Here is a 26,489-nt window from a genome sequence, read left to right as displayed (position 1 = left end):
TGTAATAGAAAAATAAAATGAAATGTGTGACATTGAGAGAGTTATTTCCTAACAAATATATTTCTAAATTCAACTTTGATTATGAACATTATTAAGAGATTACAATGCTCTTACCCCTATAATTGGTTTTCCTATTATTTTTATCTTTTGGGAGGGTCATAACCAAAGTTGCATTTTAGAAATAGATTTGTTAGGAAAGCACACTCTCCAACGTCACACATACCTTTTTTTCTATTATGATTACAAAATTTAAAGTTACTAGATTGATCCTACTAGCTAGGAGCAACTAATTGTTCATTTTATCATACCTAATCTAATGATAGTTCTACAAGAATTTGTAATCAACCCAACTACTCAGCAACTAGACCAATGAATTGCAATGACAAAGGCATAAAATCTGTGCTGAAGTCCCTAAGAAAAGAGATTCAAACAATGAATCATTTGAGAGGGTACTGGAAGAAAGGGAGAAAAGAAGAAGATATGATCATGAACACAATATTGAAAATAAAAACTATGGACATACTAGAATGAATTCAGGAAAATATAATAGAAAGTCTACGAAAGGTTTTGATGAGATTTATGGAGGTACCAAACATGATGATATTATATATGATGCAGAGGGAAAATACAAGAACAAAGATATTGAAAATAATTTTTCTGATCATAAAATTGGTAAGAATCATACCTTTGTAAAAAGTCAAGATGATACAAAGCCTAGAAGGGTTGAGACAATGGGAGAAAGAAGTAATTGGGGTAGAGAGGTTGAGGGTGATAGGTAAAAAGCACAAGGAAGACAATAATAAATATGATTGTTAAGTCAAAAATTATAAAAACATAATAGTCACAGAATGTTTGTATGAGCCTGCAAGCTCCTTAAGATAGTATTTTGTACAATTTAGTGTGTTAATCTCATATTGGTTTTGACAAGGCAATGACAAAACACTTAATCATTATTAACAGAATTTCAGTGCAAGTCGAGTGATCAATGATAGGCCAACACTGGGGCAAATAATAATAAAGAATTAATGATTTATAATGAAGTTTAGCTTCTCTATATGTGTCAATCCAAGAGTGTAAGCTTGTGAAAGGTGTCCAAGCAGCATGCCATCAAGGGATGATAGTTATGACTTGAGTGATTATGAATGCAACTAGAACACAGAGATTTAATCTATGAAAAACTAAATAAACCCCAACAACAAGAACTGTCACTTCCTGGCAACGGGAACAATAGAAATAGAGGTAAACATTAATCTATAAAAATAATAAAAGCAAGAATTTATAAAATAAATAACGATAACATTTATATTTATACAAATATAAATACCAACTATGAATAAACTTATCTAAAAATCTAAATTAACTAATCTAGAAATCAAACAAAAACATGAATGTTGAATACACTAGATAGACTAATTAAGAAGAAAAAATCTAAAAACACATACTAATGAAATACATCACCGTGTTTCACCATGTAGTGGGCCCATACTCCTAGCTTGCACAGTGGATAAAGAAAATGTTGTGTTTACACTGTTGCAACCATGCACAAATTGGTATTCTTATTTATTTTGAAATACTGAAGTTCAAATCTTCATTCAAAAATTCCTTTTACAAAAATCTATGTATTCCAATCTTATATTACATTGCTGCCGCCATGACCTTTTATATAGTCATTTTAATAAACTACACCACTCAAATAATAAGCAACATTGACAATACAATAGAGATTAGTTTGATGCCAAGAATACAAAACTCATTTTCTGCATTCCTCCAATATCCAATATAGTTTTGAAATGGTTTTGGAGGAATTAGTTTATTGCCACATAAAACTATGAAACTTATTTCATTTTCCTGTATTAATCAGTTTTGTTGTTTATTGCAATGGCAAATGTGTTGGAAATATTCAAGATATGACAGGTTACTGAGAGGGTAGGGGTGAATCAGTAACCTTAAACTTTAATTTAAATTTACCACACATCCATCTATGCTACTACATACATTAGTTCTGAAACATAAAACATTCATTACACAAAAGAACACAATATTTTGGTGATCCAAAAACCTTCCAAATAGAAAGTAAAATTGGGGTGGGGATGATACCCACAAAACTTCAATACTACACCATAAAGTTGGCTTGTTAAGGCTTACATTGACCACTTTTGGTGATCTTCCTTGTTAAGAGCACAAAGGACTGCTAGGTCCACCTTGTTAGAGGATTTACAAACATAAAATGAAGTATGTACTCAGTTAGGATATTTATACAAAGATTGTTAAGTCTACCTTGTTAGAGGATTTAGAAAATTGATTCACCAGTTAAGATGAAGCAGTGGATCTACTTATAACTAATTGCTGATAAGATCCTTTATGCAGTGATCGCCTTATGTGATGAATAAAACTTTTCTACATCTATATTGACCTTGTTGTATTCCTTGAACTACTGTTGAAAATCCTTCACAGATACTTTTCAAAATTACTTCACATTACTTTTCAAAGCTACATTTCTACTAGCTTCAAGAATGCTCAGTGTAAACTACATAACTGCTAAGCTTACAAGGTAACCACTAGATGCTCGGTAAGCATTCAGAATTGAGTAAGTGTTGTCACTAATGACAAAAATAATCATAATGCCAACAATCTCCCCCTTTGGCATTAGTGACAAAAACACTTATGAACCAAAACTTATGTTAACTAACATTCTAAATTTGATTTACCAAAATTGATCTTTGTAAATCTATTATATATACATATCTTACATATCTCCCCCATACATATGGCATACATAGCTTTTATCTGTACATATGTCAATTTATTTTTATTTCTTCACAAGTCTCTTTTACTCCCCTTGCTCTCTTCTCTTGTTCATCTCATACTCCCCCTTTTTGACAATAATGCCAAAGAATATATACAATAAATTCAAATAGAGACACTAAAATGTGAGAGAAATTTAGAGTGTACCTTGAGAATAAGAGACAATGTCTTATCCCAATTATCTTGCAAAATTTTGCAGAAGGAGAGAGCCAATTGATCTTCTATAGAAAGTTCAATCATATGATCTACTATAGAAAAATTGTTGACTTGAATCAATGTTTTTGAATAGGCAATATGTTTCTACATTTGGTCCATGACTGGAAGGATCATATTCTGGATGTCAATCAGTGTAGATCTTATCTTGGCTTCTTCTCTAAGTAACTCTACCTGCATTTCTAACAAAAATTTCACCTTCGTGTGATGTGAAGAGCTTGAACTATGGTCAAGCTGTAACTTTTGAGCACTAGCCTTCATTTCCACATCTATCTTATTTAATTTTTCTTTAACATCCTTGGTGTACTCGGTAACATCACAGAGCTTGCCAAAAAGTAATGTTACATTTGTAAAATATTGCTCAAGGTTGCTCAAAATTGTGGATAATTTTACCTGCTTTATTGCAATGTGCTCAAGCACCTTATTGTCAAATTTCTTCTATGCCTTTTCAATGAGCTTTTTTTGCCCAGAGATGTCCTCATTGAACTTATTTACAGCCTCTTCTAATTGTAACAAAATGTGTTGAGATGTATCAACATCAACACCAATAGCTTTAGTAATTATATTTTTGGCATTCTCGATTATTGTGTATTCTTTGTCCCTCTCTTCTCTTAGCTGCTTATGCCTTGCCTTTAGCTCTAAAAGCTGACTGACCATTCTCATTTTGTTGGCTGAGGCAGTGTCTAAATCTATCTTAGGAATAATAATTTCTTTATCCAAGTCTAAATCTTCATCAATTTCCTTACTAGTAAGCAGAAGTTTTAGAGGAGTCTTAGGTTTTACTTCAGTGCTTACTTCCTTGGATTTAGAAATAGAAACTATAGTTGATATAGATGGACTAGCAGAAAAAACTTGAATTGGTCCAACTAGAGGAAAACTGAGAGAAGTATCAACTGTATCCAAAATTTATGTGCTTCCCAAAAATGATGTACCAATAGGTAATGTATAGGCTAGAATATTTATAATTGAAGTACTAATAGAGATTGGTGCAATCAGAGTTGTGGTAGACAAAATTGTAGAATGGGCTGTCGAGCTTATTGTACATGGAGTAGAAGAAGTTGGCACAGTTGATGATGTTGTGATTGATTGATCGGGTGTTGATGAAGAGGGTTGCAGCTCAATAGATGAAGTAACTGATACTTCGATAGAAGATGCTTGGAGTTGTGGGATGGCAGGAGTAGATGATATTTTTTATGTAGATGCAATCAATCCTACTGAAGTTGTCTCCAACCTTGATGATGTTGTTGGCTTAGGTGGAGAGTGAGGAAGGGAAGCAATGACTTCTGCTGCAATCTTCATTGGGTCATCTTCTTTGTATACTTCCTCCTCGTCTTCCTCTTTAGCTTCTTCCCCTTTCTCTTCATCATCAGCCCTTAGTGCCTGATAATCTCCAATATCAACAATAGCACATGGAGTGTTGTCATCTTCTTCATCATCACTATCACCATCATCATCCTTGATCACAACTGGATCATCACTAGGCTTATGTAGATGATAGATATTTTTCCACATGTTTTTTGAATCTCTTACAACATGCTCAATGTCCTTAATTAGAATCAAACATGTGTGAAATCTAATCATCATTTTACCTTCATTATTCTTCATGATTTCCTTTACTTCTACCTCAATGAGATTTGGTAATAGATTCTTCAAGGATTGTTCATAGACATCTTTTTCGATTTGTGTGGTTGACTCCCACCTCGGTTGTAGTCTCACTAATCATTCTTTTGAGATCTAAGGAGCAATCTGGTCTAGAGAATAGTTCCACTTTCCCATTTTGGTGAGTACCAACTCCTCAATCTACATCTTCTTTGCATCAGTTCTAGTTTCAAACTTTAAAGCTTTGAAGTTTATGATGCCAGCTCCTTCTTCCATCTATTTCAACCTTTCTTGGAAGGTAAGTTGCGGCTTGTTGAATACTACTTCACCTTTATTTTTGCCTTTGCCTCTCCTAGTGAAAACAAATGTGGAGGCCTTTGGAGGTTTAGTAATGATAACCCTCCCTTTCTTCTTTGTTGGCTCTGCCTCTTTTTCTAATTCTCGCTCTTCATTTTATTGTTCTTGATCCTCTCCTTTTCCTCAATAAGCATTAAGGGACCAATGACAGTTTTCATCTTAGCAATCTTTCTCTTACCTTTGTTGATTGCTTGAGGTAGCTTAATTTCTAATTCAATCCTAGCTTTTGCCTCATCATAAGTACCAAAGATTGGTTGCTTGGGATCTGTAGGCTCATTTACCAGTGCTTCAATGATGTCCCTAATTTCATCAATATTGACCTCATAAGGGAGAGGTTTCACCCATGCAACTCAGGGCCTAATTGCTTGAATGTATACTCTATCATAGACTACCATGAAACATACATCATCTTTATAGTCCTCAACAAGTTTAGGAGGAATCCTGAACCTGTTGTTCATTCTTTCTTTGAAGTCTTCCAAATAATTATCCATTATACTATCAAATTTTACACCCATTTCTGCTATAAACTCATTTATCTGATACAAAATGGGAACATCCTTTCTTCATATGACAGAACCTTTGGATGGAAAGAATTTTTGCACATAAAAGAAGAGACATGTTAACAAAGAATGAAATTTGTAGGGATTGTTCTTTGATGACCTGATGCTATCCATATTCTTGTTTAGTTGCCTTAGTAGTAGCTCTGACAGGTCATATTCCAAGTTTTTCTTCACAACTTTGAATGCTAAGTCTACTGCCTCACATGGCACAATGTTAAAATGACTAGATCTGTAAATCTTGTGAGAAATTACATGAATTTTGAACCTTAGCTCTATGTCAGTAATGGTGCTAATTTGCAAGCCTCTACCATCCTAGTCGACTAGGGTTTTCTTTTGGAGTTCATCTCGACCTAGGGTTTTGGTGGATTTAGCTTTGCTCAGAATGGGAAGGCCAATAATCTTGTGAATCATCTTTTTGGTGAACAATACGAGCCACTCCAACCATAACTGACCATTGTGAACATAGCTAAGAATATACCTAATCCATTTTATCTGAAAGCTTCTTGGCAGATGTGATATGTGAGTCAACCCTTTTGTTTCCAAATGCTTGTGCTCGGGTTTCAATGAGCCATCAACACGCATTTCTTCTAAAGCACTATTCATTTATAGGGTTCTTATATCTTGAATTGAACATTTAAAATGAGTGCAGATATCATTAATCAGAAGTACCTTTGGTGAAATTTTTTTATTGTGTGCCATTAGGGTCGAGTGCCTCCATTATTGCAGGAACTAACTTGAAATTTGGTGCTTTCCATTCTACACCCTTGACCAACATCTCTGATCCTCTTTTCACCTTGTTGTTGCTGGTGCTGTCATTGCTGCTCAATAAGTGGTGGAAATCTTCAAACAAATTCCCTAACTGCAAATTCACTCAAAATCACTTGAAATTGCTTGAATTTTGCCCATTTTGATGAAAAGTTTTCCATTAATGCTAGGTACCATACTGTTGTAGTGCGTGAAAGACTGTCATCCACTGACCTAACTCGGTAGGAGTATTAACTCGATAGATGAACCAAATTCCTTTTACTCCTGACCTTGCTCGATAAGGTTTTTAACAACTTTCCTCAGTGGAGTCTAATGCAATCAGTGAAAGATAACCTTTCTATGATCCTGGTGTATCTAGAATACTAATTGGATCATTTGCATTCCTCATATTTCTTGGAACTACTTATAATTTCCTTGCTGAGTATAGCTCCAACACATTCTTAGGAATTTAGTTTGAGGGGATGGAGTCACCCAATTCTTGAGTGACTTCACTTCCATGATTTGAGCTTGTATCTTCAATGGATTTAGGAATCCATCGCTACTTCATTTGTTTCCTTATGTTGTCAACCCTTGCTTTCTTTTCATCTTCAATTTTGCCTATATTCATGCAGTTTTTAGCTATATGATCGAGCTCAGTGCATGTGTAACACCTTATAGTAATGTCCTTCTTCCTTAGGTGATGCCTTGCACAATTTATACCAGTGTGTCCATATTCTCCACAATAATGACATCTACACTAGGTATTGTAGATACATCCAAATATTGTCTTTACAAGTTATTTAGCTGGATTGAATGATTTGGATCTGCATTGAGGTGCCTTGTGACCATGTTGATTACAATTATAGCACTTTCCACTAAATTTTCCTTTTACATTGCTCCAGCATTTGTTTGATGTATGACCAATTTTCCCACAATGATTGCATGAGGGTTTTAGATTCCTTTTTTGCACCTTGCTTGGAAGATTCACCTTGTTCTTCATTGTATCCAAGTCCTGCTTTATCTTTTTGTTTATGAAGGTTCTTCTCATTTTGTTGAATCAGTTGATTCATGTCTTCTTGTGATCTCAACATTCTTTCATTGATTTGTTTTTCAGTATTTAGGTCATTCTTTAATTTTTCAACAATTGTCTTTTCACATCTCAGTTTTCTCAATATTCTTTCATTAATTTCCCTTTCATAATTTAGATCACTTCTTATTCTTTCATTATGTGCTTTGAGAATCCTAATTTCTTCATTTTCTCTGGTGATTTAATCAATAAGGTCTTCATGCTGATTGGATTGATTTTGTCTTTCATTGTTTCTTGCCTCCAAGTCTTCATTTTCCTTATTCCTTTGTTCCAAAATTTCACATAGCCTGATTGATTGGATTTCTTGTTCTCTTTTGAGTTTTCTTACTTCTTCCTACAAAGAGCCATTCTTTGCTACAAGTTCCTTGATTGCCTCATTAGCTTCATCTGAGTTGCTTGATGGTAAAAGGTCTTCAATATTTTCTTCAATATACTGATGGTCATTCATTTCTATTGCAAGTTCCTTCCTTCTTTTTAGGGATTGGGAAAGATGCTCCTTTGCTTCTTTGAGTTGAGCTATGGCCATCTCTAGATCTAGTTCTTCATTTTCAATTGCCTTATTAAGTCTGAATATCTCCATTTGTCTTTTAGATCTTTTCTCAAGCTACCAAAATTTTATCTTGAGAACCACAAAGCTCTGATACCAATTGTTGGAAATATTCAAGATATGACAGGTTACTGAGAGGGGAGGGGTAAATCAGTAACCTTAAAACTTTACTTTAAATTTACCACACATCCATCTGTGCTACTACATACATTAGTTTTGAAACATAAAACATTCATTACACAAAAGAACACAATATTTTGGTGACCCAAAAACCTTCCAAATAGAAAGTAAAACTGGGGTGGGGATAATACCCACAAAACTTCAATACTATAGCATAAAGTTGGCCTATTAAGGCTTACATTGACCACTTCTGGTGATCTGCCCTATTAGGAGCACAAAGGACTGTTAGGTCCACCTTGTTAGAGGATTTACAAACATACAATGAAGTATGTACTTAGTTAGGAGATTTATATAAAGACTGTTAAGTCTACCTTGTTAGAGAATTTAGAAAATTGATTCACCAGTTAAGATGAAGTAGTAGATCTACTTACAACTGATTATTGATAAGATCCTTTATGCACTGATCACCTTATGTGATGAATATAACTTTTCTGCCTTTGTATTGACCTTGTTGTATTCCTTGAATTGCTATTGAAAATCCTTCACAGATACTTTTCAAAATTACTTCACATTACTTCGCTATTCCTTCATATATTTGATATCTTACAATACATCTTACATATATACCTTTCAAATTTACAAAATTAAAAGGTTGGCCAAAATACAAGTGAATCAAATACATTACAAAGTCGGCCCAATAGTAAATAACTCGGGTTCACTGAACTAACTCGGTGACCTTCTAATACACAATGTCCACTGCATTACTCAGCATCATCATGCACTCGATAGAAGTGAAGGCTCGGTCCATACTAATCACTCAATGCAGTTCTGAACTCAGTAACCACTGGTGACTTGGTAGATGTAGTGTCACTCGGTAGATACTGCACACTGAGATTACCTTGCTTCACTCAGTAAACATTGCTTCTTCCAATTCTTGGTTTACACTAAATCTCCATGAAAAAAACTTACTGCTTGGTAGACACTATGAAGCATGGTAGACACTGAGAAACTCGATAGACACTGCTGGTCTTCAAATTGCTTGTATTTACTCGGTAGCTTCAGGAATGCTCGATGTAAACTGAATAACTGCTAAGCTTACAAGGTAACCACTGGATGCTTTGTAAGCATTTAGTATTGAGTAAGTGTTATCACTAATGACAAAAATAATCATAATGCCAACAAGATGATCTTTGGCTAGAGTTTACTTGCTGTCCACATGATATTTGAAATGAATCTCAACTGCAACTTTTGTTATCTTGGTTCCTTACTCCAACCATATAAATTGTTTACGTGTGCAACCATCAGTCTAAATAAAAGAATGGTCCATAATCCCTTTGTTTCTATCCATAAAGAAGGAAGAAATCTATTATAGGTTTTGGGAAATGGTGACAGTTTCATGTGGAGAGAATGTTTCCCCATTATTGTTCCATGCAGATGCAATAAGTAATGCAGTAATATGTTTTCATAATAAAAACTATGCAGCTAAAAAATACATTCTCCACTAGTATTTACTATCCTCTGTATGTGTTCCTATAGAGTGAATGATATCTATAGAAAATATATCTTTATGCCAATAAGAAATAACAAGCAATACATTTCAAAGTGGATGGAACTTTGTATTTCTAAAATAGCTATAAGAAGATGCATTGCGGGTGACAAGAAGAACCATAACTTGTTAGATAAATACAATCTCATCTATTTATTCACATATTCTATCTAATAACTATATTAAATATTACTCATAAATATTCAATCAGATGCAACATAGAAGGAGAAAATGGAATAGAAAATGAGGATTGAAATGAGTGTGAAGGTTTATACAAAGGTTAAAATATGGTATAATTTGGGACATAAAATGCTCTCGTTAATCATCAATACATTCCGAGCATAAGTTTCTAGACAATACATGTCAAGTAATATACCTAGTCAGTAGCAAGCACCAATATGTGTTAAGAAGATAGTAAGTGTTGAGTCACTTATGAGCCCAGTAGTCTATACATGTTGAGTAACTCAAAAACTAAGTAAATAGAGCAGGCTAATTCATTCAGGAACCATGTTACAACATTAAAGATATAGTGGATCTCAAGCATCAAAGACGTCAAGTGTTGAGTGAACAATTTTAGACATAATTGCTTGTAATGGTACAAACTTCTATGTAAACTATTTTTGGGCCAACTTAATGATTGTTTTATAATTCTAGAAGATAAGGATGGATGTATACTGCAAATCCATGTAGTACATGCAACCAATCAAATTGAGGGATATTTTGAATGGCAAAATGGATCAACCTCAGTCATTGATTCCTACCTAACCCTAGCCCACTTGTGTTTACTTAAGGGTTCAAGAGAGACAAATGCTAATTGTAGAGAGAGAATTCATAATGGTTGTGGAGGTTGTGATAATTGTATGAATTACAAAATCAATTAGAGAGAAAAGAGGAAAGTGGAGAGAGGACAAATGAGACATATCTGATCAGAAGGATCAAGTACACATCAAGAAGGAGAAGATCTAACATCTAGCAACAGATTGCTAACTGAAGGATCATGGTGCTAAATCATTCTAATAGGTCATGTAGAGAAAATCTCCTAACAGAGTAGTCTTAATAGGCTTGTGTAAATCTCTTAATCAAGTGTTTGCTTTATTGTAAAGTTAAGTCATCTAACAAGGTACACTTTTAATAGGGTGTTTAAATCCTTTACTAGGGTGAGATCTAATAGTCTTTGTAAGCCTTTAATAGGGCAGACCTTTCACAAGGTAGATCGTAATTCATGGTCAAACTTCTTGTAACCTTAATTGGCTACACTTTACAATAGCAGCAGTGAAGATTTGTGGGTGTCATCCCCACCCCAATTTTACCTTCTCATTGCAGGGTTTATGGGTAACAAATTTATTGTGTTATGTGTTAGTTGTTTCATGTTATGGATGAACATATGTAGTTAGCTATTTCAGTTTACATTGTGAGATGGATGTGTGGTAATTTTTTTATGGTTAAACTTTTGAAGGGTTGATTCACCCCCCCCCACTCTCAATGTTTACTTTCCCATTATTATTTCCAAAAATTGCTATCAAAGCCAGGTTCTCTGGAAACGAAGGCTTTACAACTTTGATGAATGATCTTGAAGATGGAAGTCTATAAGTTGGGAAAGACTATTGAGAACTAGAAGATTAAAATCCAGCTTGCCCTACACTAACTCATGGAAGCAAGAGAAGAACTATAGTGTTCATTGAGGAGAAGGAAAGAGATAGCTATTAAGCAAAATGAAACTCATTATTAAGAGGAAGACACTACTGAATTGTTTGAGAATGGAAACTCAAGTGAGTTTGATGCAACAGTTGTAGATCTGATGGAAAAGAATTGTGCCCTAACTAAAGAGGTCAGAAATCTTAAGATAGAACAAGAAGTCCAAAAAGTATTACTATGTGAGGTGAATGATCAGGCAAAGAAAGTTGAGGAAGACAAAGTCATGGTTGAAGATGACAAAAGAACACTGATAAACAAACTGGAAGAGAAGACATCAGATGTGCAAAATATTGCTAGCATGCATCTAGATACAATGAATCAACTGATGATTGCAAACCATGAATTGCATGGAAAGGGCATTAAGATCACAACCCTAAAGTTATAGAATGAACAACTGAGGAATGAACTGAGAGTAGAAAAGAAATTTGTTGAAACTTCAAACAAACGTAGTGAAGCCATCAAATGCTTTGAGAAACTAATGAGATCTACAATGATACTACTGGATTGGGATACACCAATATTGAGAAAGGATAATCATCTAAAAGTAGTGAACACACTTGTCATAATTGTAGAAGTTTAGGTCATACAACAAATGTTTGCAGGAGCAATAATGCAAATCAGAATCCTAAGAAAAAATTCAAGGGTTACTATCATAAGTGCAAAAAAAAAGGACATCAAGCACATGAATGCAGGACCAATACCTTAAGCACACAAATATTTTAAGGATATTGTGACAATTTTCATAAGTATGGACATAAAGCATATGAATTCATATCTAATGCCAAGTCGATATCAAACAAGCAGAAAAAGGTACAACAAAATAGAAAATCCTACAATTGAGATTACAACATAAGGTAAATTTGTCACTATTGTCAAGAATATGGACATGTTCCTAAGAATTGTATTAGAATTCATTTCACAAGCAACTACAATAGATGGCTAAGTGAGACTACATGCTTTAGTTGTTTGAAGACTGGTCATGTTAGCAACAATTATCCAACTAGATCACCAGCACCAAGTAATGGAAATAATAAAAGCAAAGAAAAGGTAAATTTTGAGAAGGTCAAAGTGTAGATGAACAAGACATGGAAGAAGAAGGAATATTGTGGCACATCAAGTTCAAATGAGGTCAATTCATCCAATGGATCAAGTGATTACATCACCCCAAACTAGGCAATCAAAAGGTATGTGTGGGACTGATATTTCAAAGTTATATTATACATCAGTTCCAACAATCTAAGTTCTAAAAAGATAATATATGCATGAACTAAGATGCAATGTATTGGTTAGAACCTAGAAGAAATCTATAGTTTTGTTAGTTTTCATGTTGTTGTCGAGCATGGAAGGTTTCACAATTATTGTCAAACGTGAATGGAATTTTAGTTGTTGCTGAGTAATGAAAGTATGGTAGTATTGGTTGAGCTTGACATATAAGTTGAGCATAGTTGAAATCATGTGTAAGTTGAGTGAGTTGGAAACTGTATGATGACTAAGCTTGAAATTGTGTAAGCATTAAGCATCTATTGCAAAATTTTAAAGGTTATATAGTTGTTTTTTGACTCATTTGCATTCACCAGTGATCAAAGAGGGTACAAAGAGCATGAAGGTGAATTGCAATAGGATATGCTTGCATTTATGAATTGAATTCAATTGCAACTCAACTCATTCATCATATTGGAAAGGTATTTTACTGGTGTCGAGTTTCATTGCTTGAATTTTTGTAGACCCTAAGTAGCAAATACACTAGCTAGATCTTCTATGAGTGTTAGGAAGGAAGGAAAGGAATTTTATAATGTGCAACTAATTAGTGATGATGTAAGACAACCACCTTTCTAAGAAATACCTAAAATAGCTTATAAAGGACACCCATCTGGTGCATTGTCGATGATACCACCAAAAGCTCTCATGATTCAGGATGTCAAGTGTTGTTATACTTGTAAATTTGGAAGTATAGGAGACATGGAGATAAGAGATTTGTTCAACAAAATTTGTCAGGATGGAGTCTTAAGGGAAGAAAACAAAATTGTAGATAAGAAAGGGTTGACATGTGCCCTATATTTCTCTAATGAATTCAAGATTGAATGGATAAAGATTGTGCTCAATAGAATACATGATAACTTCATATTGTTAGAAAATGGACCAATTAAGATCACCAAAAGGATCATCAATCGAGTGATAGGGTATCCTACCCTAGACAGACCTAAGAGCATGTGTAGTGATTCAAAGGAGATAATAGAGAAGAATAGAAGTGTAGTATGGAAGAAGAGAGGGGTGTTTATAGATTCTATCTCAGACCCCCTAATTGCCTTTTTAGTGAGAGTGATACCTCACAAGTTCTTTCAGTCTAGTAGACCAAAAAGTGTATCCTATATGGTTGTGGATTTGGGATACAAGATAGTGAAGAAAGACCACACCTATGACCTTGTTGAGTTGCAACTTCAGCAACTATCTAAAAACTTGGAGGTCATAAGGAAAACAAAGAGTGCATCTTGCAAATTTAGTTCTTTACTAATCTGCATATTCTTTTATGTGTAGAACACATTTCCAACTTTTGGAAAAAGTTGCCTAGAAGACCAATAGGTCTATTACAATTTAGATTGCAGAGTTCATAGAGAAACCTGGAGATAATTTTGAGTCAATAATAACTAGTTATTTTGAGGGAAAAAAGAAACCCATGAAACAGAGACTAAGGATTCATGTGTCACTAGTGCAGAAACATTACAATGACATTTTCTTCTTAGTTGATGCAAATTATACATATGTGTGGGTAGCTATTTCTAGGGTCAAATGGCTTAAGCCCTTTCCATATGAGATTAATGTAGATGAGGCATCTACAGTTATCACAGCTCTACTAGTAAAAGAAATTGATAAAAGTGCTACCTAATTTGGGAACTATAAGGAAGCCAAGTATAAGATTGCAATTGACTTGAAAACAACTATTATTCTTTGGAAGAAGAACAAACTTGTGAAAAAATTGAAGGAGAGATTTGGTGAAGGGGGAGAAGAAGAGGAAGATGAAGATGATGAAGACGACAAACAAGTCCAAGCCCCATTGGCACTCACTCAAGGACAAGAAGAAGATGAGAAAGTTAATGTAGAATATGTTGAGGAAGAAGAAGCCAAGGAAGCACCTAAACTAGCTAAGAAGAAGAAGAGAAAGGCAAAGGAGCCTGGAGTGGAGAAAACGAAGAAGCTTGTGAAATTTTAGGATAATAATAGGGTTTTAGGATTGGTTTAGGGTTTTGGAATTGATTTATTAAATGATTTATTTAATAAATGGGGATGTGGATTTAAATTAAATAGATTTTTGCCTTTATTTAATTTAATAGAGGAATGGGGATTTAATTGATAAATTGGTTTTGGGTTATCATTTGATTTTATCAATTGGACTATAGTTAATTAAATGAATTAATTAACTAGGGGATGATGATTAATTAATAAAATATAAAATATTTAATCAATAATGTCCTAGGAAATGACTAAATAAGATTACCTAGTGATGTAATCAGATTTAGATGTCTACAATTATTAGTCTTGAAGTTTATAGAAGGTGTAGTTGTAGGTTTTCTTCATCAAAGATTGAGTGGAGAATTGGATAGCAAAACTCCATTACTTTCCCATTGACAAACAAATAGTAGATATATATACTGACATGGGCTTTGTGGAAGAACAACTTTGTATTCTTCAAGCATAAGCTGGGTGTTGTGTAGAACACCTTCCTCACTAAGAGGGAGCGTTAGTTTTTTGTTGTTTAGCTTGGAAGGTGGAGAGAAGTTGTTTTAAAGAAACTTGAGTTGGATATTTAGCAAAAAAAAAAAATTTATTCTTTATAACAATATTTCTAAGTTTATGAGTTTGAGGGAAAAAAAAGTGATTCTATATGTGTTTTAAAGCCAAAGAAAGCAAGAAAACATTCTTATCTTGCAAGCTAAGTAAAGCAACTAGGCTCTATATATGTAAGATTGCAGTAGCAAAGTTGAATTGGATTCTTTTAGACTTTGAGAGAAAGTTTGATGTTAGGCTAAATAGAATATCCAACAATTGTAGATTTTTCCCCAAACTAGGTTTTCCTGGGTATATCTGTCTTATTATCTATGTGTGTTTTACTTGTCTTATGTTTGCTTCCACTATTTAGTTTCAGTTAATCAATCCAGAGTATTAATTTCTATAAAACATATAGAACTTATTTCAATGAGTTTATTGTGGTGTTAATCTACAATTGGGTTCTAAAATTTAACACTTTTCTCATCAACATTTTTTATTACATTAAGGTATCTATCCTAATAGATTACATTGTGTAATATGAAATATTGATTGAAAAAAATCTTACACATTTTTTCGTGATCTAAAATAATGATGAAAAAATCCTTACACAAATTTTTCATGATCTAAAACGTTGATGAAAAAATCCTTACACAATTGATTATAGAAGCAATAGTTGAAAAGAATTATAATGATTACTAATATTGATTTTTGTACATCAATTAATTTTAAATTATTTTGGAAGGTCGAGAATTACATATTAGAAATTCACTTATTCAGAAATCAATGTTAGTTTTGGAAGGATCTCTACAAATGTGTATGAAATGACAATTCAATATTAATAAATATTGAATATTGATTTGTAATTTTGAATCTGATAATTGTAGTCACCTAACTCCAAAGGGAAGAACATACATTGATTTCAATGTCTTTTTTTGGAATTGTATGTTCGTTATAAAGGATATGAATAGAATGGTATGTCTCATGAATGGGTGCCTCTTCATGCATGACCTCTAATCGAGTTTCAACCCTCAACAACTACAAGTTTTTTCCTAAATAAAAATTATAGTTGTTAAGGGTTGAAACTCGATTAGAGATCTAGCATGAACAAGCACCTATTCATGAGACATGCCCATGAATATATACACACACATGTATGTAAGTATGTGTGTGTGTGTGTGCGCACACACATACACATATATAGTATATTCGACTAAAGCTATAAAATATCAACACTCTATCATAGCTAGGGAAGATAAACACATGATTTGATATTAATTAAGCATAAGAATTGCATGTTTAAGAATATCCTTGATCAAAATATATTCACCATTAGATATCATATCATGATATCAAGAGTAATGGCCTCAGAATATCAAGTCACATGATATTCACCAAATACTCTTAATAATGGCCTCTCAAATGTCATGATGCATGATATTCAACAAGTACTCTGAGTAATGGCCTCCTAAACATCAAGTCGTGTGATATTAGCCAAGTACTCTGAGTAATTGCCTCTTGAACATCAAGTTGCATGACATTCACCAAATAATCAAAATGGTCATAAGGCATGTGCACATGTATTCTCAATAATACTTACCATATGAACATTCATGGCATGTTTAAGGAACTTAATTCACCATGCCAAATATAATCTTTCATGATTTTCTTGGACATCATAATAGAAGATTAAGTTATTGTAAGATAATCACCTTTCAATAATTTCTATAGATAAAAATTATAATCATTTGGAAGTCATCACTTCCTCATGATGTACATAGGGGGCAGGTGCATTATAACCATGTAATCATACACATGGGTTTTCAAACCCCCTTTAAATATAAATCTTCTAAGCTCCTCATCCAATGTTGCCTCTAATGAAGTGTCAAACTCCATATGAATTTGGTATTAATCTTCCTTTCTTGCAAGAACATCCCCAGAAACAAAGGAAAATATCAAGGCAAATAACTCTTTATGGTATGTATAGAAATACAAATAAGAGATTAATAAATGAAGGTAGTTCCAAAGATATAATAATCAAAAAATATTTATCTCACTTAATATCCTTTACGAGGTAGTACTCTAGAAATGGCTCCTCTTCAAGAAGCACTTAAATTACTCATACTTTGCCTTCTCATAGAGACTTTATTTTAACTTCTTTATATAAATATACACATCTTCTCAAAAATCGCATTTCATTTTTTTGTATGCTTCTATCCTTCCATTTCATACCATTTCTATTTAATTAATTCCTTTTATCAATAGTATGTGGTGACTTTAATTCATAGTATTATCTTTTATTTTAGTGATATTATATTGCCGCTTGTTAGAGTAAAAGGTTAATTTAATTTTATTTATTAAATTACCTTTATTCCCTTCTTAAGATTTCACTTTATACACATGCATTTGCATTATATAATTAAATATCAATTGTTAAATGTCATTTACCTCTTAGAGTTTCTCTTTTAGGTTTTAGGGTCTCCTTCTATAAGGATTGATCAATTGTAAATTTCATTCATTCTTTTGAGAGCAAAACCCTTGTCTCTTCTTTGTCTTTTCTTCTCCATGAAAGGTTCTTGCATGTAGGATTTCTTCAGGTTTTGTGCATTTGTATTGCTCAAATCCTTCAAGGTATTAGAGCCTAACCTATTATAGCTTGTTCTTATTTGGAGAAAAAGGGGAACGAGGGTTTGACATAACAAATTTGGTTATTTTTGGGTTTTTTTTGTGAAAATAGGGGGGTCTCTAAATTTTAGAGCACTTTGAGGCAAAATAGACCTAACAATTGGATTTAGAAGATGTCAAAACCCCTATTTTCATATAAAATTTATCGATTTTGGACACTGGGAAAATTTGAATCAATTTTTGTTTTGCATGCCAAGGTCGTACACATCATTGGCACACAATTCAAGAAATAAAAAAAATTGAGATCTTTTTAACAAAACCACATGCTATTTTATAAACCATCTTAGCAGTTACCAACCTGTGCAGGGTTTTAAACATCATGGTGATTAAACTGGTTGCACAATTTCCAAACCATTGATGGTTTCCTCCAAACCCACCACTTCTCCTCCGCTAGTGGTAGCCACTACATCTTGGCCCAATCACCACCTCTACCCATGTGTGCCACCTGTAATCCATTGTTGCTTAATTTCCTGACAACCAACGCTCAACCTGTAGTCACATGTGGAGCTAGAGGCTTATTCACTACTAAATTTGAGCTCGAATTGTGATGGTAGACCATCACCCTAGCGATAGAACCATGAATTGGCTCTCATCAGATGATTATTAGATTTTTGTTGTCACAAATTGCAACATTGAAGGCATCCATTGTAATCACAATGGATGACATTTTCATAACTTGGAAGAAGGAAGGGACAAGAGTTCATGTTCATGAAGTTGCAATTGCAATAGTACACTATCACAATGATGATAGTTTAAGATTCCAATCAGTCGTTGCAATTGCAACATTGATGCGATACTTATGTTGTAGAAGTGAAATTCATCTATTAGGACACACTATTGTAATTGTAATGGCTAGTCAAATTATTAAATAAAAAAGGTTGCAATATCTCAAAGTCAGCTATTTAGCACTATGAATATAGGATAGATATTCTACCAGATGTGAAAAAGCTTCTATATAAGAAATCTTTAGGGGTTGCAAATGCAAGATTAGAGAAACACTCATCTATTGACAAGCTAGTAGAAATATTGTGGTGGTATTCCACTCGTATTAGAAATGGTAGAGTCTAATTTACTAACAGATGGCAATAACGTGTCGTATTGGCTCAACTTTTTTAATGAGACATTGTAGAATGGAGAAGGAGGATTGAGTGACAGGGTAGTCAATTATGTTTATGGTAATTTGTAAGAGACTTCTTATAAAGAAGCCTTTCTTGACATTGCTCACTTCTTTCAGAACTGGAAAATGCAAGAGGCTGGCTACATTATTGGAGAGCCACAACTAAAAGCTTTGCAAGATGTTGCACTTGTTAAGAACTCTAAGAAAGGTAAATTAACCATGCATAATATTGTTGGAGCACAAGAAAGATGCTTGTATCTTCCAAGATAAGCAGGTTTTTTTTTTTTATGAGTCATCTTTAATGTGATAGTTTTCCTTCTTCTTGTAACATGTTGAATGTATAACAACAAATGTTTATGTAGAGGCTTTGACAAGTCAAAGGTATATGTCTTTCAGATAATGAAGAGAAAATTCAAATTGTACTAAGGGATCTGGACCTCAAGAGTGAGTCTTTAAGATTTTTGTACTTAGGAAAAAGTTCAATAGTGGAAGGACAATGTAAGGCAAGTTTTGATAAATTAAATGGGTGCAAAAATCTCATGAAGTTGCCTGAATGCTTTGGAAATCTAGCTATGTTGGAGGAGGTGAAAATCTATTGATGTGACATGGAAAATCTTCCACACAACTTTGGAAATCTTAACTTCTTGCGTTACCTTAATCCAAGAGGATGTTCAAAGCTTACTTGTTTGCTAGAAAGCTTTGGGAACTTATCTAATTTAGAAAACCTAGATTTAGGCTTGTGAATAGGGATAAGGAAGCGATGGGCTTATCTTTCCTCATACTCTAGTGATCACTCAACAAACCCATCAAATGTTGGGGGGAGGGATATCCATCAGAGATTGATTATTCAAATTCATTGACCCCTACAGGATGAATATTATTTGGTAGAACTATCACAAATTCCATAGACATAGACTCCAACTTGTTTGCAAAGCAAGTTCAAGAGCATACTAGATATTTTCCTATTGAGGAGGAAAGCTTGATTAAGGAGGAGAATATGGATTATCATACAGTAATTAATACAATTTGAAAAGGATTTAGCTCATCGACTAAGAAAAATGTTCTTAGTACCAAGAATATTCTAATAGACTCAACAAAACATAATTCACCCATAGCTACGTACTTCTCAAACTAGAAATTTCTTTAAAAGGACTGTCACCAGCTCCATAGAAAAAAAGACTAGATATGTTAAAAAAGAAACATTTGGTGAGCCCCAAATTCAATTCTACATATTTGGAGGGTAGGCTTCTATAAAGGAAAATCTAAGTGAGTTGCAAAATAGATATGGTTCATCAGTCAGAAAGAAGGATTCAAAAACACCCAACGTAAGAACTGGTAGCAACTTTGCAAGCTATATTTCACCAAGGATAAGTCAAAAACCAAGAAACATATTATGCAATTTGAAATCATTTATTCTAATAGTTCAGCAAAAACAAGTTGCGACATCAGTTATGATAGGTAAATTCTTGTCAAATAATGAGAAAATAGTTTATGTGTTTTATCATATGTATTCACTATTTTTAATGTATTGAACAAAACATCTTTTCCATTATTTTTTGACTTCTCTCAAGGTAACATGGATTCCTTTGAATCACTTACTTGCCCCTATTTGAAATTGTTCTCTCATTTAGCTTTGAACTTCATGTGATATCGTTGTCCTGAAATAGTGACTTATCACCGCTTTTAGTTTTGTTTACACTATCACTTCATTTTGTAACTATGAAAACTACCATATTAGTGTGATACTTCTGAAAAATGTTTTACAAAGATTGAGATGGAAAAAGTAATGAATATATTACAATAGAATATAGGATTATATCGACAATCAACTTAGTATCCTTCAATTAGACCAAAAAAATGAGCACATATAAAGTGGGAGAATGCCTTACTTGAAGCAACTATTACTTTATGCTTGCATGAAAGCACATCATCTTGCAGAAAATAATGTGAAGATAGATGACTTGAGAATAAAATATTAAAGAATTAAAAACCAATAGATCTACATAAAGCCGTTATTTTTTAAATGCACGTCTACTTTCTAACAAAACTACCAAAACTCAGGTGATAATGCACATAGGACAAGGCTAGATTATGACTAAATTTAGATAAGATTGGGATAGAAGGGCTGCATATATATTTCTTTGCTAGATAAAAACTGCTCTAGGAAGGGCTCACATAAAGCACAGGGACCAATCCAACCATTTCTTCAAGGTCATTTTTTCCTTGCTTGCAATAATTTAGATATATAAAAGGCTATCCAATAAAATAGGTTGGTCTAGAGATGCAATGCATTTTTTTTTATTGAATATGTTTACTCACATAGAACCAACCATCTACTCCATATTCTATTTCAACTCCCTCTTTAGCTGTTAAGTTCAACCACAAGTGCAACATCAACCAACAAAGAGTTTAAAAAATGCTTGATCACATGTATCCATTTCAAAATAGGAGAAAGACAAACAAAGATACTCATGCAGGAGTCTAACTAGTGATCTTGGGATGATGAAATTGTTGAATGATTACTTAGTCTTCTTTATCTAGGTACAGACTTATCCTCCTGGTCAACGAAAAAAATACACCTATTTCAACCTAGAATATGAAAAAAACAATGTTCTTAAATGATATGGGTGACAAAATATTCATATTCATGTGGAAACATGTGAAAATATAACAAAAAAAGGTTCCAGACCTACAAAAGTGACATCATTTTCCCATCTTTTGGTGCATGTCATTTTTTGGTAGCATCCAAAATAAGATTATGCCACTCTAAATTGAGAATGCACGTGCAACTACATTTTATATTCATGGACAATAGTGGAGATGAAAAAATGCACCACGTCTACACTTATTTAATAGGTCTATTAAGTTTTTAAAATTATAGACCATCATGAACATTAGAATTCTAGTTAATATGGCCAAGAGAATGTCCTCAACAAGCTAGCACAGAGAAAGTCTTTATTTGCTTGCATGTTGAGGACATTATCCTTTCCTATAAGAGTCAAAATTCTAATGTTTGTAATGGTTTATAACTTAAAATACCTAATTAAAGACCTCTAAGAAAAATGCAAACCTGTTGTATTTTTCATCTCCACTTGACATCGTATACATATGAATTTAGATTGCATGTTGAACTATGGTCTCCTTTTGCATTGCTTCCAACCAAGAGATTCACATAGTTAGTTCTTATGCAATCATAGGTTAATGTTGAGCTTTGCTTGGTTTTGAGAATAGATTAATATTCTCTACTAATCAGGGCCAACCATGTGAAGGTGGAATCTCATTCCCACACCCGCCCCCCCCCCCCCCCACCCCAACATCTAAATTCATATCAACATCTAAAATCTTTAAGAAAGGATCAATCTTTAAACTACCAAGAAGTTGGGCTACTCTCAAGGGAAGTCCATCTTCATTGTTCATGACCAATTCATCACAATTCTTTAGCGTTCCTACACATCTAACATGGGCACATCCAAGAATGTCTTCATCGCCTCCTACATAAAATGAATCCAATATTAAAAAATTCCCCCAAGAAATAATATTTCAAGTGAAATAACAACATGAAAAATGGGAGACAAAAAGAAGAATCTACTTACCAATAGGTGTTTCCATCACATCTGTGGCCATGCTACATGTTGAGTGAGTTTTATTATTTTATTATTTGGATTTTGGAATATGTATGCAACTGGATCAATTTTTTGTTGTGCTAAGATGTAATAAACACCTTGAAAAAGATCACTATGTATATATACACACATACATACATAGAAACACACATAGGTGTGTGTATGTATGTATATATACATATACATATGTATATATATGAATTTATACATACATACATACATACATGCATGCATACATACATACATATACAAAGATCACAAGAGCATGCCAACGAAATGCAGAGATCACAAGGGCACAACAATGAAATATAGTGATCACAAGCTCTCCACCCTCATTCGGAGTTCTCCACCCTCTCCTATGCGCAACTCTCCACAATTGATCAAAATAAATGGGGAATGATTAATGTCATATTTTCTTTTTTTTTTTTGTTTATAATCTGTAAACCATGATCCAGAAAATTTCTTTGTATATATACATACGTACTGTAGGCGCACTTTTAGTACCCCTGTTTCAAAACTTCAATATTTGGTTGTCTTGGTTAGATTTCTCATAAGATGCCTGAACTTTCCTCTAATATATCATTGTAAAGGATGAAGATCATAATCTTGATATGCGGATGTGAAATGCCTTGTTTGAAATTTCCAAATTCAAATTCCATTGCCTCAATTATGACTCATAATTTTAGTTGAAATTAGAAAGGAGAATGCAAAACTGGAATACAGAATCAGGATTGGATTACAAAACCAGCATTGGGAATTTGAATTGGCATTGGGATGTAGAAGTGGAAAATGAGAAATCTGTTGCATAGCTCTCCTTCCGAAAGTAATATTCCATCAAGCATGTTCAATAAAGATTATGAGTTTCTTCAAGAGAAAATGGGAAGGGGTCAGAATGTTTGACCATATGCAGAACCTACACTCAAATTTGAAATTTGAAATAGCAAATAAAATATTTGAGCATAGAGAGGTTACGTTGGTGGAATATGCACTTACATGTTCACATTCCGCAATGAGAAGCTGTTTGGTCATTTTTCGCAAGGAGAAACTACATTTTCATTTTCCACAGGGATAAATACGTGGCAAGATGGCATGACCATTTTCCTCATACCAGTCGCTTGCATATATTGATGGTTTGACACGGCGTAAAATGTGAAGAACCCAAGCCCAGATTGACACTGCATACAATTATGTTTGGAATTTCATGTTGAGCTTTTGTGTGTACAATTAGATGCAACACTTCATCCAACGATTTCTAATGTTGTTATGATGCTCTCCAATAGTTCAGTGAGTTTGCCAAATCCTTCAAGCCTCCCTTTGTAAGGAATAGCGAAAGCTATGCTTCAACATCATCTCAGACCATATCAGGGATGACCACGTCATCTTCCCAAAGGATTCCATCTATAAATGAAACCTCGCTTACTTGAATGGAAGCAAGGTAAAGTAATAGAAGCATCAATGATGTACAATTCATTGTACGCAGTATAATGCTGCCTATTTCATCGAAAACATGAAATTTACTGGGAGTGCTACCGGAGAAAGAGGACTATCCATTGCTTGGAATATTGTTAGCTTTAAAGGAATGAGGAGAGGTGCATGAAGTAGAAATGGGTATTCTAGTGGTTGATGTGAAGAACATTGATGGAGGAGACAAGAAAGCCATAATGGCTCAAATCGCAAAGGCTTGTGAATCTCATGATTTTTTTTTAGATTACAAACCATAGCATTGATCATGGTCTTTTGGACTATGTGGAGGAGGCATGTTCACAACAATATAAGATTAACAGAGAGAAAAACTTCAAAGATTCTTCACCAATAAGGGCACTTAACAAAGCCATTGAGGCTAAGGCTGAAGCAAAGGGAAATAATGTTGTGAAGATTGAGAATTTGGACTGGGAAGATGTTTTTCAAGTCCACGAGATGAAAGAGACAAATTCTTGGCCTTCAGAACCCAAAGATTTAAGGGATATAATTGAGGAGTTTCGTAGCCAAATATTCAATCTGACAGAGAAATTGTTGGAAATAATATGTAAAAGCTTGAGACTGGAGAGACAATATATGAAAAGGGTATTTGTAGGTGGAGAGAAGAAGGAGAAACCATTCTTTGGCACAAAGGTGAGCCATTATCCTCCCTGCCCAAGGCTAGATCTGATAAAGGGCATCCGTGCTCATACAGATGTGGGTGGACTGATTCTTTTGTACCAAGATGATGAGGTTCCTGGCCTTCAAATGCTCAATAATGGCAGCTGAATTGATGTGCAACCTATGCAACACTCAATTGTTGTTAACATTGGTGATTAGAAAGAAGCAACGAGCAATGGGAAGTATAAGAGTGCATGGCATAAAATTCTCCCAACAAAAGATGGAAATCGATTATCAGTGGTATCCTTCTATAATCCCTCATACAATGCGATAGTGAGCCCTGCACCTGAGCTTCTTGTTCAAGCCAATGGCAATGCTACTTATCCAAAGTACAAATTTGGTGACTACATGAAGATTTACTTTGAGCAGAAATATAAAGAAAAGGAAATGAAGAGTCAGTTTTAATAACTGAAGAGGAAGACTTACCATGGGAAGGATATTATTATCACATGAAGATAAACTTTTCAGTTGTCCTTTATGTTTGAAAAAATCAGTTATATTGGTAACTAAAAAGTCACCACCAGGAGTAGAGGAGGGGGCATTATAGTTTAAATATTTCATTTTCATTGCATGTAGGGGTTGGCAAATTTTTGGTATGAAGAGAGATTGTAGAGACAATCACACTTGGTGTCAATTCTTTACTGTCCAAGTGCTTCCCTTTTCTACATATAGTCAGAGCTGGAGTGGAGGAGAGAGCATGTTTAATTTCTATAATTTCATTCATGTATTGAGATTAATGTTTAGTTTTTGTAATAGGTTTGGCTATAGTCTGCAAGAAAATATGATCAGAGTATTGTATCTCTGTGTTTAAAACAAGGAAAGGTTTTGTTATGAATCAGAGTATTTGGGCAACACTTTTTTGATTACTTTCAATCGGAGTATTATTATGATCAGTTTTGAGCACTTTCTTGTATTATTGGTCAAATAGTGATTGGGAGATAGATTAGAGTACTGTCAACTGATCCTATTGCAAAGGTTTGAATGTTCAATCTTCATTTTTCATCTCATGTCATTGCATTTTCATAACAAATAGCATTCTTGCATCACCAATGTTGGAAAGTCATAGGATGTGTGAGTTCCTGAAATTGGATAGGATTAGAATCTAAATCTGCCTGAGTTAGTCCTAGATAGGATTAGCTTGGTTTTGCCTCTGATGTTCTCTGGTTAAGAACATACCCTGCAGTAGGAATTAGAGATAAAACATAATTCATTGAATATCATTTACATAGGGAGTTGTACCTCAATTCAGAGGGAAACTAGATATTCTTAGAAACAATTTCCCAACTGTTGTGTAAAGTTGTTCTTTGTTATAAGTTTGGGCACATAAAAAGAGGAAAAGAAGAAGGACAATCGGTTTACCAACACGTACATACATAGACACACACATATGTGTGTGTATGTATATATATATATATATATATATATATATATATACATATGCATATGTATATACATACATATATACATACATATACACATACATACATATGTACTTACATATATACATTTATATCTTCATTTTGATTTTGTTCAAGGGAAGCTCGTCAATGCCACAAACTCTCTCTAGTGCCTTAAATTTTGATCAAACTTCTAAATATTTGCCTCTACTATATCTAAGATCAACTTTACATTGTGTTGTAACTCTGGCATAGGTGTTTGATCCTTGATAGCTTTCATTTTAGCATTCAAGTTTTCAAGATTGGTCAATACCCTCATATCAACACTTTCTATATTGTTTCAACACCATGTTCTTTCTTTTGAGCTAATAGTTCTTCAAGTGTATTTTCTTATAAAACATTAATTTTGTTGAACAATTGTAAACTCTTAAAAAGTGCATTGTTATTTTCTATTAGTATTGACAAGCTTCCCTTTGACAAAGTCAAAATGAAC

General features: G+C 33.7%; 1 protein-coding gene across 1 annotated transcript; it reads left to right on the top strand.

The window, feature by feature from the left end:
* Window positions 1–23,967: 23,967 nt before the first annotated feature.
* Window positions 23,968–24,707, top strand: LOC149553867 (1-aminocyclopropane-1-carboxylate oxidase-like). The gene is made up of 2 exons (XM_089790385.1): window positions 23,968–24,024; window positions 24,168–24,707. Exons 1-2 carry the CDS (start codon window positions 23,968–23,970, stop codon window positions 24,705–24,707), a joined length of 597 nt encoding a protein of 198 aa, XP_089646511.1.
* Window positions 24,708–26,489: the final 1,782 nt, after the last annotated feature.

Source organism: Cupressus sempervirens, chromosome 6 (assembly GCF_028749045.1).
Source record: "Cupressus sempervirens isolate cs-2001-9-10 chromosome 6, ASM2874904v1, whole genome shotgun sequence".
Taxonomy (NCBI): domain Eukaryota; kingdom Viridiplantae; phylum Streptophyta; class Pinopsida; order Cupressales; family Cupressaceae; genus Cupressus; species Cupressus sempervirens.
The sequence above is the reverse complement of the archived record's forward strand: the minus strand, read 5'-3'. Positions and strand labels throughout refer to the sequence as shown.

Excerpts from the sequence above, each read along its gene's own strand:
- LOC149553867 (XM_089790385.1), top strand. The coding sequence starts at position 23,968 with ATGAAATTTACTGGGAGTGCTACCGGAGAAAGAGGACTATCCATTGCT. Across the intron at positions 24,025-24,167 it reads TATCCATTGCTTGGAATATT|ATTACAAACCATAGCATTGA; the intron begins GTTAGCTTTAAA and ends ATTTTTTTTTAG.